Source organism: Lutjanus erythropterus, chromosome 8, assembly GCF_056507025.1.
Source record: "Lutjanus erythropterus isolate fLutEry1 chromosome 8, fLutEry1.hap2, whole genome shotgun sequence".
NCBI classification, from domain to species: Eukaryota; Metazoa; Chordata; class Actinopteri; order Lutjaniformes; family Lutjanidae; genus Lutjanus; species Lutjanus erythropterus.
In genome coordinates, this window is record NC_139324.1 from 25,552,173 (window position 1) to 25,568,934 (window position 16,762).

Genomic DNA, 16,762 nt, shown 5'->3' on the forward strand with positions numbered 1-16,762 from the left:
GACTTTATTCTGAAATATATTTAATTGACTCACACATGTCATCATGAATAAGGGGGTAGTGAAGCCACGATTAATGCAGGAATCCCCCCGATGGAGTGTAGACACCGATGATGGTGAAGGGATGGCAGACTCAACCTGGTCTCTGTATATGAAGAACTGGAGGTGAACGGGGTGGAGGAGGGTCGCAACGATTCCACAGGGAAACAGATTTTAAAGTTTGTCGGCGACAGCGTTGTTGGCTGATGGAGACAGCGGCTACATCTGGTTGGTTAACTCAAAGGTGAACATCCATAATCAGCTTATTGAGAATAAGCAGGAAAGACAGTGAGAGAGAGAGAATGAGAGAATGTGAGTTGTGAATGAATGAGATGTAAAGATAGTCCTCCTGACTGAACTTACACTGAGCTTCATTTAGATAAATAAACTTTCGTGTATCTGAAATCCAGCTAACTTGATGCATATTATTTAATGTATAAAATAATTTTGCATTAATATTCCATAACTGATGATCTATTAAGTGGGAACTAATCATATAAAATCATAGTGACATAATCTGAGTAACAGGATTTCATGATGCATCCCACATTGAATCATCATCAATCAAGTCATGCATTAGTTAAGCATTACTTGAGTATATGATTTATAGACCTGCTGTAAATTGATGCCATACATACTGTACATACACACACTGACACGTGTGTATGCATCATACATGCATCAACACCACTGCAATGACATACGTGTACTGTACATGTATCCTGTTTACATGTGGCTCTACCTTCTATCTGTGTCTTTGTGTGTATGATGCTCCTGCAGGTTTACTGTTTATATAGTTTCACAACAGATTAAACCCAAACAAATCAAAACTCAGGTATATTTTCATTTCATACTGTACAATATAAATGTTTCACTCAAATGTATTGTTTTATCATCTCGTTTCAACTGTGCAATAACAATATTTCCTATGTGCAAAATCCAACTGTTGAGTCTTTTGTTTACATTGTATATGTTGTCTTATTTGTTCTCTCCTCTGGTCTGCATTGTTCCTATCTTTTGTTCACAGTGCCTGTTTACTTGTGTATTATTATTTACTGTTTTCAATTGATTTTCTTTCTATTTTGGTTTCCACTTTCCTGCACTGCAACACTGCAAATTTGCCCATTCACTGTTAAAAAAAAAAAAAAAAAATCAAACAAACAAACAAAAACAAACAAAACAAAACTCAAAACAACTCAAAATTTCAAGGCAGTGTATGACAATAGATTTTTTTCAAAACTTCAGAGTTTGACCCAAGTCGAACTCTGAAGTTTTGAAATAAACTTAGAAAAAGTTATACTGACCTATAATCTTTCTTCTTATTATTATTATTATTATAAAGATTAGTAGCTGGTAAAACTTTTTCAAAACTTAGAAATTTGAGTTGGGCTCAAAACTCAAAACAAATCTATCGCAGTACATTGCCTTAGGATTTTGAGTTTTTTCAGCTTTTTTGTTTTTACATTGTTGTGGGACCAAGGTTTATCTTATCTTAAATAAAACTTCATTGCTCCCAGTTCACCTGTTGCTCAGTACAACTGTATATTTTGGAATTGTTAAAAACTCCCCACACAGAATAATCTCAGTGAGACTGGTAAAATTAGACTGTAAAACATACAAAATAGAAAACAACAAACATATATAAAAAACCAAACAAAAAAAAAACTTTTAGCACTTTACTGTATCTCAAAGTACTTGACTGAGAAGTGGAAACCTGGAAACTGTTGGGGAAAAAAAATAAACTGGCTGACAATTCTGTAGCAGTGGGTGACACAGTGGCTGCTATCCAAAAGGTGGGCCTTTGAGACATTTGTTCCCAGCGGCATATGCCAGGATTACTGCTCCCAGTGTCACCAAATGCTTTTCCTGCCTGCCTACCTGGTGGTGTGTGTGTGAGGTGGAGGAGACACAGTCTTCAAATGGCTTTCAAATCATGTCAAAGGCTGCCTGACATCAGAGTGATTTCTGACTATCATTGTGATTACTGTGATGTTGACTGCCAAGGCAAGATTAACAATATTCTTACCATTAATTAAAATCACCTCAGTGAGGGAGCAGATGGCCAAAGCCATTAATCTGCTGTAATGCTCTTACTGTCACCACACACGTCTTAATCAAGCCGTGATCTGCATTAATCACCTGACTTAAGTGACAAACAAGTATCACTCCTGTGTTAGCCAGGCTTTGTTTGTGCTCGGACCTCTGGTGACCTTGTAGTGATGTATTGATCAGAAAAATACTCGAGACATGACAAAGCGACGTTTTATATTGAGGCAGTTAGCTCAAACACAACGCAGGATACATAAAGAAAATCACAAATGAACAAGTCGTCGCTACCTGTGCTGCTGCAGCTTTAATCATTATGTCTGTGCTTTCTTTTCAGACAGAAATGTTTTCATCTACAGACGCTCAGTTGTTACCTTGAAACCGTTGCAACACAAAGTGGTAAGTGCGTGAGACATTTGATAAGATTAAAGTGTAATCCTCTTAGTGGCAAACAACTAATTTGGCTAATAATTCCACCTTACCTTCTGACTCCTCATAGCCATAAAATCCAGGATTTCAACACCCAGCCAGCATGGGACTATTGTGCTGGAGGCTTTGTGTGTCTGGTAATGGCAGAAAAGTATCTTATGTTTGATCCCCCTCTGGCTCAGTGTTTGTATGTTCAGCTTGATCTTGTTTTTAATAAAGGATGAAAATAGAGATAGAGAGTGAATAAATATATCCAGGAAGAGAGTAGATTATAAGAGATACAGGAAACCTTTCATGTTTGCACTCAACTCAGTGTCACTACCACAGGTGATGATGCAATGCTGTTGCACATCCAAGAATAATGATTTATGTTTGGTTTTGTATTGGCCAGCTTCACTGTATACAATATAAATAATCATACAGGACTAAACTTTTCTCATTTACTTAACATTAACATAAACATTTAATGGAATCAAGGTATTCAAACTCAAAATGTTCTGTTTCTTTTCAGAACTTATAAACATGAAATCTTCTAACTTGAAGTCTTTTGACTTGAAGTAATGAGTTATACTGTACAGAGTTCAATCAACTCATCGAATTAAGGTTCTAAACAAAATATGATCAATATATTGGCATTAGCACCTCCCAGCATGCATTGTTTTAGAGTTAAAACTCTCCTGAGACCTTTTTCAACTTAAAGCAAACACACATGATAAAGACTTGCTGTGTGTCTCTAATGCACTCAAAGATAAGCCATGGTTATTTGTTTTCACAATAATGAAAACTCTGTGAACCGTGATGAAGGTTACGCTTACATTTTTCCCCTGGCCTGTAGTGAATTGTTGAATTTTGAGGTTATCAGTCATAGAGACATCTTGAGAGACCTTGTCGTGACCAGTTTCATTTAGGAACTACTTTAATTAGAATGCTGTAATAGCCAATCAGAATCAAGTAATAAAGCTGGGCAATAAGTTATAATAAATGTTTTTATTTTAGCCTTGGTGTGTTATTTCAATTTGTTAAATAGAATGAATATAATCACTACATGTTATGATAATATAATGTTATAATGTTATGACTTAACAATAGCTGGTTTCATTCAGTGAGATTACAAACACAGAAACAACATTCAGGTGGACCATTTTATGTTTAACATAATGCATTGATCACAAAATAATAATTTTGTCTTGCATTAGATTTGTTTCTGAGTCCATTGTTAAGAGAAAATTGCAGCTCTACTGCATCAAGTTAAAACAAATAGTTTATTTTTCCACTTTAGAACAAAATATCCTCCACCCAGAAAGTCTGCAGCATATTACAAGCTTCAGCATCTGGGAAAACCACTTGTTGGTTTGGTATCTTGTGGATTTGAGAACAAACTCTCAACATCCGCTTCTGCTGTAATGTGATCTAACTGCAGCACACTCCAAATTCAATATGTAAATATGGCAGCTTTCAATAGTGTACATTATGAATTGGCCCACTCTGCTAGAAAGTGTTTTAACAATTTGTTTTTTGTTCACACTGCTTGGCATTCTTGCCAAGAATAGAATAGCAGGCAACATTATGTGAAAGAGAAAATCAATGTTTTCACATTTATCACATTTATTAAATATGGTCTGCCCAATTTGAGCCTGACAGGTGCTTTGTTATTGGACTTCTGTGCATCGGCCATATCAAACACCATGTTCCAGCGTAGGCTGATTAATAAGTTTACTTGTTTTTTTTTTTTATTTCTTTATTAACAACATGACACAAAAGAGATCTAGCATAGAGGGGGCAGTATACAGACACAGCAAAATATAACACAAGAACCAGGGGTACATTACATCACACAAATATTATAAGACATACAGAAATGAAGTGTTTTGACAGACTTTTTGTTGATTGAATAAGAAAGAAGTTTCACATGCTCAGCATCTTCCATGAAAACGATGAAAACGTGGTTTTATTAGTTTTATTAGTGGTATCAGATTCATTATAAGGGAATACTTATCCTTTTTGGGGAGTATTTAGCAAAGCCAAACCCCACAGTCTCCCATACTAACACCAAATCTTTGAAAATATGATCAATGGCAAATCTGCAAAGGTCTTGCCAGAATTTCTTGGTGTAAGAACACAGTTTCTGGATATTCATCACAGAAAGAACAGTTTGTGATTATGTTTCTCTTAAAATTCTCCAGAAGTGATTGGTTGTGTAATATTTATGAATAATTTTAAAGGACATCTGCTTAATGTTATTTAAGATTAGATTTTTATGAGGAAGTATCCAGACCTTCTGCAAATAAATATCATTTACAAACTGTAACATATGAAACAGAGACAACATCTTTTTGAAATAAGGCACATATGACTCTATAATTATTTTGGGAATGTGCTGAAAAACAGTTCATCCAAACTGTAGAGTCAGCTGGGTTAGGAAGGTAAGCATATCGTATCTGTAGATGCAGTTTCCGTTTACACTGGAAGTCACATTAAACTGGGCAAATGTTTTATTTTCTCATCTAATCTTCATTGGCGGTGCGATTGTTGTGCCTTCAAAGAATCAAAATGATTTAATTCAGGCTTATAATTAATTATGAAATATATTTCCACGCCCTACTATTGTACCTTTAATCTCTTTGTGTCTTTTTTATTTTCAGCTAAGCCAAATTTTCATCAACAGTCTGAAGCCCTTCACCACCTCAAAAAGACTGGAGGACATTTAAAAATCAGAAAAAAATATATTTTTGTTTTAGAAAATAAAAGAATCTGTTCTGCTTGGGAAATAGAAATTCTGCAGTAAAGATATAGAAGTGTATAAAATATCCTTCAGCTGAAGGGAATAAAATATTATTAGTGAAATAATTAAATTAAATAAGTGATTGATTAAGGTCCAATGCACAAAACCTGATAAAGTGCCATCTATGGTGCCTTTTGAGTGGACAAAATGTGATAAAATGCCCCTTCTAGTACAAAAAATCGTGGTAAAATGCTCTCTAGGTGGGCTACTCTACATACTACAGAATTACTTGGCCTCAATGTGCTGTCAAATAGTGAAATAGTTCCCTGTGTGTTTTTATTATGATTAACATTTTTCATCACTGTATACAAGTGATGCCCTGAGTCCATCACTGCCTCTGTCCATCCTGGGAGGGAGATCCCTCCTCTGTGTTTCTTCCATTTTTTCCCCTGATTTAAATGATTTTTTTTGGGGGGGGGGGAGGGGGGGGGGGGACTTTTTCACTAATCTTTCGAGGGTCTACGGGTCAGAGGGTGCACACTGCACATTGTACTGACAATAAAGCCCCCTCGGGCAATTTGTGATTTGTGAATCGTGATTGACTTCATTTTTGACTTGATTCCTGAAAAGCATTAAGGTGCCAGATGGAGTGGCATCAAAAACTATCGCAAGTTCCTCAGGGTTTCCTGGGAAATTGTATGTAGATTCTCTATAAGTGAACAAAAGCTCCTCCCTAGTGAAAAACTGACGTCTTTATTGTTCCAAATAACTGTGTGGTGAGAAATTGTGTTTTGTCTGTCTCATCAAACACAAGCAATGCCAACACAGCAGTCAGTAAAAACAACACATGTGGAGGATCACATTACATATTAAATATTAAACAATAAACAGAGAAATCCGTAACATTTTACTGTAATAAATCATAACATGACAATGATGATGTATCAGAGATTTGCTAACATGCTAAACTGAAATACTCGCTATTCTGACAACAACGCTACAGCTGCGGTGTTCTCCGTTAAAATTTTAATTCCAGGCTGAAATAACTTTTTTTGTTTCCCCATTTCATGTTAATCAGAGTTCAATTTACTGCTGAATGTTCCCTGAATGAGTTAAGTGTCTGTTTACGAGTTGTAAGAAATCAATGATAATCTTTTAGAAGGAGTAGATGTTTATAATGGTTAAACTGATCAATATGTTAATGGAAGGCAGGCAGTCACTGAACTCAAACTCCTGAGCAGTGGACTGTTGTTTTCTTTCATGGACAATCAACAATTATAAAGAGATGATCAACTAACTGTGTAGGGCTCATCCTCAGTTGTTGATTACAATGTTGTGCTCGTCTTGCGCTTCTGCAGTGTTCCTGCAGCCTGCCTGAGCTTCCTTGAGTCTGGGGAGGAGGGGATGGGAAACAACTCGCTTCAACCAGATAGGATTTCAACCTATTTAATATACCATCTATAGCTTCAGTTCACTTTTTTGGACGGGCAATTGTTACATATCGCTCCTTTAAAAGCAGGTCATGTCATGCCTGTGGCTAAAATCTCATCAGTCACATTGCAGAGTTAAGAATATTGACGGCACTTGGGATGAAGGACTTCTTAAATACATTTTTAGTTGTCATATGGGCTCTTTAGCACCTCCTGGAGCTCAAGCAGGCTCAAACTGGATGCTCCTCACATTCTTCATAGTCCTTTCTGTAGAAAGTTGGGTCAAGGGCTTTTGGGATTTGCCAATTATTTTATTTTCCATTGACACAATCCTAGAAAGCTTAATCTTGAAGGTAAAATCAATAATTTGTATTATTTTTTATTATTATCATTTGTCTGAGTTATTATTATGTTATGAGTTTATTTTTTTTCTAGAAATGTTGCATATTATGCCTTTAAGTCTTCATTTTAAGCGATGATACCGTGCAGGAGGATGAAAAGTTAAAACACTTCCCACATAAGTTTTGTACATCAACTGTAAAATCTGCTGGCTGTCACCCAGGTCACAGAGTTTCCTAGGAAGATAAAGTCCCTGTGAGCGTGTCTCAGAAATATACTCCAATGTGTTTCCAGAGCAGCTCACCTCCAGTGCGAAGGTATTTAAAGGTATTTAAACTAGGAACGTCTGGCTGAGACCCCTGTGCGAGAGGTCTTTATCTCCCATCTCTGTAAGAAATTCTCACGCATGGGTGGACATTCTGTATGTAAGACAAGCTGGGCTTGTATAACACTTTAAATATGGCAGCACAGAGCTGCCTATCACCTCTCTCACTGACACAGTATCACAAGTAACTCTGGTCTCTGCGGCTGTTTATTGTGTGATTTTTAACACCCTCCTGTATGCACCCTCTTGGGGGCTCAGACAGATCTTAACCAAACTTTTGTGAGGTGTCAAGAGCCCTTTGAAGGGCCACAGACGCCTTTTAATCAGCAGCCGCTAATCACCCATATGGTTGACAAAGGTCTGGTTGACTCATACTCTTTTGTTAGCACTATGGGAGCTGTTTCAGGAGTGTGTGTGTGTGTGTGTGTGTGTGTGTGTGTTTGAGGTGGGAGGGGGAATCATTCAGTGTAGTTCATTTGCCTGACTTCTTTTGTCTTCTGACTTCCAAGGTCTCTTTCTTTTCGAACTCCTGTTGAAAAGGTTAAATTAACTGCTTTTAAGTGTTTATTACAATACAGATTGTCTTGATTATGCAGGCAGGGTTTTCCTCTATCGCAAAGCTACAATCATATTCTATGTGTAATTAACATTGTGGGTGTCCACAGCACAACACTAATCAAATGATGCTTGTTTGGCTTTGTGGGTTTTCTTTCCCGCATTACATTGAAATTCCTCCTCTGCTATTTGAGCAGATGAGACGTCGTCTACGGCTGCACAACAGAAAGAGAGGTCTCTGTTTTTTCCTTTATTATGCAGATTATTTATGGGGTATGTTTACATGAATAGATATGACTGAGAGAAAAAAGAAGCATTAAAATATTTATGGATTCATAGTTTGGTTTTTATTAAGCCTAAATGTCAGGGTATAGTGTTTGATGAGACTGCGTGACTATAATATATAGGTGTATATGAATAACAATGGAATTCATCCAGCCCTACGATCCGCCATTATTAGATACTTTCTCCTGTTTCCTGTTTTGCTTTTACCTCATGTTGGAAAAGTAAGTATCCATATTAATTATTAAGTAATGTACAGAAGTATATTTTAGGTACTTTGCTTTAGGAAAATATTGTACTTTTTTACTCCACTACACTGTAAAAACTATTTGTTGTAACTTAAAAACTTAGTGTCTGGGCTGCCTTAAAGTTTTAAGTTGACTGGATTTGAAATGGCAATTTAAGGTCATTTTACTATGATCCAAACAAATAAAATTTCCAGTCTTTATTAATTAAGTTGTGCATGAGAAAACATATTTAATAAGCTTAAGATATTAAGTTGAACCAACAACTCTACAAGTACAGTGATGAACATTTATAGCATTCATTATAATTTATTTCAATACTAGCCATTGTCATGGTTCACAGTGTTTTCATTTATGTGAAAACAAGCAACCATGACTTACTTACACTTTCCACTGATTACTTCCCACCAATAAATCCCCTGGTCAGTTGGTCGGAGGAAATAAAGGGCTGAATGGCAGTGAATTTCCTCCAACTGAACAGGGAATAGATTTTGGGTGTGTGTGCTAATGCCCACAGACAGCCGGTCTGTGAGTACCTTGAATCCAAATCGGTAAAGACAGGTGACCAGATTAAAAACTGAGGAGTGACCACGGACAGTAAACTCAATTACAATGATCATATCAGCAGCATCATTAAGGTTGCCTTATTTCGGCTGAGAAACATCAGCTGAGAATCAGAGGCTTTCTCTTCCAGTCTGACTCAGAGAAACTCATATATGCGTTTGTTATGAGCAGGCTGGACTATTGCGACTCTTTGTTTACAGGTCTTCCAAACAGAACAATTCATAGATTTCTATTCAGCAAGAATGCAGCTGCTTGGGTCTTAACTAGCAGGAAAAGTTCACGTCCAACTCCAGTTCTTCAAAACCTCCGCTGGTTATCTGTTGTTTTCAGAATTTAATTTAGAATCTTACATCCTGGTTTACAAGGCTCTCACTAGTCAGACTCCATAAAACATCTCAGACATGTTGTCAGTTTGTACGCCCAGTAGATCTCTCCGGTCACAAGGTCGAAATCTCCTCCATGTACCTGGAGCACTCTCAAAGCCTGGTGAAATGGCTTTCAGAATTTATGTACACAGCTGATATCAGCTTTTATGTCGAGTTAATGAGAAAAGATGTTGACTCTTTTAAATTCCTGTATATTTTTCACGGTGTACATTTACCTGCTATAGCTTTTCAACTATAGTTACTAGTTAACTAATTAGAAGTAACTACTTAGATGACTAACTTCAAATATGATGATAGAGGCTGTTAATTCTTACAAATACCTCGCCACTTTGATTGGTCACATACTCACTTTTAAGCCATGTGCAGTACCTGGTCAGAAAGCTGAGGCTAAAACTGGGGTTTTATTTTTGAAATAAGTGGAGTTGTGTTTTTCTTTTAATGTATGAAAGCCATTTCTTGATGCAACCTTTTTTTTTCTTTTTTTTTTTTTACCTGTGGTGATTTTCATGCCTCTGGTCAGTGTTTTCATATGGTTGATACAGCTTACCATGCATCCTTAAGGTTCTTTACAAATTGTAAAGCTCTGACTCACCACTGTGAGTTACACTTCAGGATAGGATGGCCTGCTCTGGCCACCTGTGGACTTTTACATCCATACACCTTTTGCAGTTCTTTGGTCTGCAGCTCTCTTTTCATTCTCAAGACTTTTTTTATGCTCTGTCTGAAATGCTCAGACCAAAATTGGAAAAAGGGCTTTTGGCTATTCTCCACCCTTGGCATGGAACATGTTGCAAAATGAGTTGAATTTATCTTGTTTGATGCTTTTAAATCCAAACTGAAAGAATTAGGGGCACATTCAAAGCTTTTCATTTACCTGGTTCAAAGAGGGAAAATCCTAGGAGTCAGCTGCATCTGACTCCTAGAAATGTATCTTTTTGAAATGCTTGTTGATCATTTTATCATATTTTCTCCTTTTGTGTCTATAACTTTGTATTTTTGCTGCTGACTCTTGGCAAGGTCTCCTTTGAACAAAAAAGAGATTCCTAATCTCAGTTGGACTCTCCTGGTTAAATAATAGTTAAATACATTAAAACAAATGTATTCTTATAGATTAAATGACCCATCGGTATATAAAATAGCTCCACCGTGACCAACTACATGCTGCTTCTAAACATCGCAATCCAATAATATAATATATGTAACACAAAACTGAAAGCAGTCATTCTGTATTTTTAATTCTTTTATTTTGAGAAAGAACATTTTGCCAGTAAAATAATACAAATATAATAATAACACTTTATAGCAATGGTACATAGATTTCCATGAATTCATATGTGCATTATTGCATGATGTCACGAAGCACTTCATGAAGTATCAGGAATGTACAAAAATTATCATTAGCTCATGCAAGACTTAATGCAAGAACAATATGCTAAATAATGCAACAACTAATGTATTTCAATAATCCCTGATTTCTGGGTTGTTAATGACATTCATGCCTGCAGTTAAAGGGACAGGACAAAAATCTGACCAGTCACAGCAGTTAGCAGTGTTTCATGATAAACTAAGCATCACTTCTTCATGACTTCATCCTTCAAATAAAGTCAGTCCCTCTGTAAACTCAGTTAGGAAAACAACATGTGTATATATCATGAATCCATATAAGAAACAAATGGTTAATAAATGTGATTTTAAAATTCTGCCACCATGAATCACATGTTATTCATCAGTGTTAAAGATTGACAGGACACCACTTTATTTGAAGCCACAAACATGATGAAGTCAGCAAGTTAGTAAGTAATGGTCGTAATTTCAACACTTAGAATTCAACAGAATGCTGTGACTGGTCAGTTTTTTTGTCCTGTCCCTTTAACTGCAGACTGAAGATGACATCAACATCATTAATATCTCAAAAATCATGATGACTGAAATACCTTAGTTGTTGCATTCATTTACATAATGTTCTTGCATTAAGTCATAAATGAGCTGCTGTTAATTCTGGTACATCAGTAGTACATGAATAAATTCATGCATAAAGTCATGTATGGATTCAATATAATTAATGTACCCTTATTATAGTGAGGTGATAAGTGTTGCCAGTATCTTTTAGGTACTTTGCTTGAGTATTTCCATGTTATACCATATTACCATTTTATACTTTTACTTCTCTACATTTCAGAGGAACATATTGTACTTTTTACTCAACTACATTTACCTGCTGTTGGTAGTGATTATTAGCGACTTGTTAGAGATTATAAACTTTAAATATGATATTTTGTTATAGATTAAATGACCCATTAATATAGGCTGTAAAATAGTTCGAACCTAGCTTTACACCTCAGCCAACTACACTGAAATGTTGCTCACACATTAATGCATCAATAAAAACAATCCAGTTATTCACCATATGTAATATAATACAAAAATCAGCCGTTCTGCACTAATAATGCTTTTATTTTAATACTTTAAGTATGCTTTTCTAATAATATGATATGACGATGAGAATAAAAAGAGAATGAACACCTGTGGTGCCCATAACAGTTTCTGATGTTAAACCCTTGTTTACCTTTGCAGCAATTATTAACAATTATAATTTCATTAAACAGTGGATTTTTCCTCTTGCATCGTATCTCTTTCCACCTCAGCCTCTGCATAATTTCCTGTAAGTGAGTGACTAACACACCCGATCAATCGTTCAGGCTCTCAACAGGTAGGCTTCAACTCCATCTGATGGCACTTAAGTCCTATCAAACACAGTCGCCTAAGTGATTCAGTTAGTTAATTAATTGCTGTGTGCAGATTTATTTAAGTAACACTGTTATCAGCCTGACTAAAGCTCCACAATCAGTTTATCTAATAAACCATTTGCACCCGCAAAAGTGAGCAGTTTGCTGCAGAGCCAAACGCTTCTCTGTCGGTGGTCCACCGGCAGGCCATTGGTCGATTGGGCAGCTCATTTGCATAGACCGGGGCTTATAGTCCCACAGCAAAGTCAGAGTTTGACACAGTTGTGATTCGACCTGGCAGAGGAGTCTTTACTTCATTCATGACTTTTTGAGCAGCATTTTGTGACCCTTCATCATGGGATTTTGCAGCATTGCAGGAGTTGGACTGTGCGTGGTGTTTGTTTGGTTTCACACTGTTCAGTGCACAACTACGAGGTATTTTACATACGAAGAGGACGAGCCCGGGACGGAGATAGGGAACCTGTCCCAAGATTTAAAGATCGATCCAGCTGATGACCCTGACACATCATTCCGCTTCATGCAAGAAAACGACTCCTCTGTGATCCAGATGAGGGAGATTGACGGACTCCTGAGTGTTGCAGAGATGATCGACAGAGAGCAGCTCTGCCCCAGGTCGCCCCGCTGCTTCATCACTTTCGACATCGTGGCCTTCTCCAAAGAAAAGTTCCAGCTGATCCACGTGGAGATCGAGGTGAAAGACATCAACGACCACGCTCCTCGTTTCCCTCTGAACGAGACGAGGCTGGAGATCGTGGAGAACGTCCCGCTGGACTCCAGGTTCCCCCTGCAGATCGCTCTCGACCAGGACGTGGGTGAAAACTACATCCAGAGCTACAACATCTCCCCCTCCGCTCATTTTGACATCGTAGTGCGCGATCGGGAGGATGGAGTCAAGTTTGCGGAGCTGGTGCTGGTGCGGGAGCTCGACAGGGAGGTGGAGGACTCCTACACGATTGAAGTGACTGCAACAGACGGAGGAGCGCACGCAAAGTCCGGCTCCATGCTCGTGAATATCAAAGTGCTGGACTTTAACGACAACAGCCCGGCGTTTGAGCACAGCTCGCTGAAAGTTGAGCTGAACGAAGACGCTCCACTGGGTCACAGAGTGCTCAGAGTGCACGCTTTCGACCCGGACGACGGCGTTAACGGCGAGGTGGTGTACGCGTTTGCAGACGGGCTGTCACCAGAAGTTGAACGACTTTTCCACGTCGACCCTTACTCCGGGGACGTGACTCTGAAGGCGCTGGTGGATTATGAGAAAAGGAGGTCGTACGAGCTGAACATCAAAGCGTCAGATCTGGGCGCAAACTCCGTCCCTTCCAGCTGCAAAGTTGTGATAGACATCGTAGACGTGAATGATAACGCACCTGAGATCGCCATCAAACCGATGACCTCCAGCAGCGATGGAGTCGCCTACATCACAGAGGCTGCAGCTGCAGAGAGTTTCGTGGCTCTCATCAGCACCTCGGACAGAGACTCTGGCTCTAACGGGTACGTGCGCATCAGCCTGCTCGGGCACGAGCATTTCAGCCTCCAGCAGGCTTATGGGGACTCCTTCATGATCATCACCAGCACTACTTTAGATAGAGAGAAGATCCCTGAGTATAACCTGACTGTTGTTGCAGAAGACCTGGGAACCCCACCCTTCAAAACAGTCAGACAGTACACCATCCGGGTGACGGATGAGAATGACAACCCACCTCTCTTCAGTAAGCCTCTTTATGAAGTTTCAGTCTTGGAAAACAACATTCCAGGTTCATATGTGACCACTGTTGTTGCCAGAGATCCTGATACGGGGAAGAATGCCAAAGTCTCCTATAAAGTGATAGATTCAGATGTTCCCGGAGGGTCTCCAGTGTCCACTTATGTCTCTGTGGACTCGCTCTCAGGGTCTCTGTACACTTTGAGGTCTTTTGATTATGAGACTCTCCAGCAGATCGAGCTGGTCATCCAAGCTGAAGACAGAGGCTCCCCTTCCCTTTCAAGCACATCAACAATCAGGATCAGAGTTGTGGATCAGAATGATAATTACCCATACTTCACTTTCCCCGTCCTCGTGAATGACTCTGCTGACGTCCCCCTGCCTTTCAACGCCCCCTCAGGCTACCTCGCCCTGCGCGTGTCAGCTGAAGATGAAGATGAGGGAATGAATGGCGAGCTCTCCTACCAAATTGTCCAAGGTGACCCAAAGCTTTTTGCAATGAACAAAGACACAGGAGAGATTGCTTTAAAACAGTCACTGACAGCTGAGATTGGCGATGTGCTGGAAATTAAAATTGCTGTGAGTGACCATGGCAGGTCCCCGCTCTCCAGCAGCGCCACTATTAGGTTTGTCATCTCAGACACAGAGCCCTCTGAAGACCAAGTCGTCATAGTGTTGCGGTCAAGTGATGAAGAGGGCTCCATCCTAGACGGCTCACTAATTGTCATTATCATGCTCAGTGGGGGTTGTGCATTGTTGCTGATTGCAATAGTGGTGGTTGTTATCACATGCAAGCTCAGCCGTGGGGCGAGAAACTCAAAGAGAGAAGTGTGTCACAGCCTGTTCGACGGCAGGCCCCTGCCCATGCTCGGCCCGGCAGAACCGAACATCTACACCGGCCAGCGAGGCTTCTTCCACGAGAGAACCTCTTCGTCTCTGGATGACTCCTGCCTGTATGAGGAGAGAAGCGGGGACTCTGAGACAAAGGTGAGTCAACTACAAGAGTATTTCTTCTTTTTCATCTTTGTATTTTCATATGCATATGATGTTCCCGAGTGCTGCCTTGATCTTTGTGCCAGAAATGGAAACTAAGCTCTCTTGCTGTCATTTTGTTTGTTCTCTCAGATGTTCCTGCCCTCCAAGCATTTCCCAGCAACATCTGTGTGGCAAGGTGACAAATACTGCTTGCAAGTGAGGTAAGACATCTAAATGAAGTCTAATTTCTCTTCTTAGATAGGATGTGTTTTATTCAGAGTCAAATCTCACAGAACACAGACAGTTATTAACATGCACCAGGCATATATTTCATTGCTCGTGGTGTTCCTGTGGAATGAGGTTAGACGAGGGTAGGATAGAGACAGGCCTTGTACGTGGAAAAAAGACATCAATAATCAAGCTAATGTGGTGCAGTGGTGGCTCATACTGTATCTGTTGATTGTATTTGCAGTGGCATTGGCAACACCGACCAGCTGAGCGTGAAGGACAGCGGCAAAGGGGACAGCGACTTTAACGACAGTGACTCTGACATCAGCGGCGACGGAGGCAAGAAGAACTTCATTACCTTCCAGCCAAGGCTAAAAAGTGAGTTTTCCAGCCTGAGTTTTGAAGTTTTAACAAGACACTCTACTGAATTAAACACAAATAACCACCAGAATGGCATAAATGATAAATGATAGTAATGTGTCAGCAAGTTCTCATCCTTATTTTTTTTTTTATCTATTTCTCTTGTATTTCAGCTTCATCCAGCGCTGCTAACAGCTTGTCTGGGGATTGCCAAGGCGCCTACTGTGCAGTACCACCACAGAGCTGCAAAGCCCCCAGAGACAATGCTTACACAATAGGCTTCTCCCCCGCACCAGTCTTCAGCAGTCCTCATGGGTATCCTCACTCCTGGAAGGATTCTGGTTATGGCACAAACCGCCCAAAATCAAGAAGCAGCATGCAGACCTTCTCCAGAACAGGGACCCTCCCCTCTTACTTCCCCCAGCAACAGCGCGAGGCTGCTGTTGGAGGAGCTGAAATCCACAAGCAGAGTCCAAATATTGTCACTGTGGCTACGGCGTTAGAGGTCGCAACTATCTTTTAAAAACTGTGTAGATAAGATAATTAAGTCAAAATATGTAAATATTTGTAAAAAAAAAATGTCTTTTGCGAGGTTGTTAACAGGTGTACATATTTTTTTTCTAGTTCAAAGAAGTTATTATAAAATACAGTACAACAAGACTACCCTTATAAATGATTTATACATCTTACATTATAATTAGCCCACATTCATCTGCACTGTGATGCCTCAGATCTCATTTGTATCTGTCAGCTTCATCACACATTAAAAAGCTTCATTTGGAATATCAACTTAACATATTAAATGACCAGACTGATACACCAAGGCTTTGGCAGTTATGAATGTTAGTAACTCACTACTAATATTAATTAGTAGTAAGCAGTAACTGGATCTTGCAATAGTTAGCCCACACTGATGTTTGGAAACTGTGTTACAACTTTTTTATAATTGTTTCTATAATTTCTAAGTGTTTTCAACTTAATTATAAACCATTTATAAAGGTAGTCTTATTGTAAAGTGTTACGGAAATATTAATGATTGTGTTTATTCATGTACATTATTTAAGTTCCAATACACTGTATTCTATGGTGCACATTTGTGTTTCTTTTTCAAATAAAAGTGATTGAAATAATGAAAAATGTCATTCAACAGATTTCTCAAATATAATGAAATGACTAACACAGTGAGATCAGACAATACATCACTCTAATTGAGAAATATGATGCCTTGAAGATGAAATATTATTCCCTTGCTAGCTGGAACTCCAGCCTGAATTTGTAAACATGTAGAACTCTTCCCCCAGTTTGAATCTACATGATCAAGACTCCAGTCAGTGATGATCAGATGTAAAATCTCAAGCTGCTCCATTACCTGGGAGACTGGCTTTGAAGAC

General features: G+C 38.9%; 1 protein-coding gene across 1 annotated transcript; it reads left to right on the forward strand.

The window, feature by feature from the left end:
• The first annotated feature begins 12,362 nt into the window (after positions 1 to 12,362).
• Positions 12,363 to 16,508, forward strand: pcdh8.1 (protocadherin 8, tandem duplication 1). The gene is made up of 4 exons (XM_084725042.1): positions 12,363 to 14,795; positions 14,934 to 15,004; positions 15,256 to 15,389; positions 15,545 to 16,508. Exons 1-4 carry the CDS (start codon positions 12,441 to 12,443, stop codon positions 15,892 to 15,894), a joined length of 2,910 nt encoding a protein of 969 aa, XP_084581168.1. The 5' UTR covers positions 12,363 to 12,440; the 3' UTR covers positions 15,895 to 16,508.
• The last annotated feature ends 254 nt before the right edge of the window (positions 16,509 to 16,762 follow it).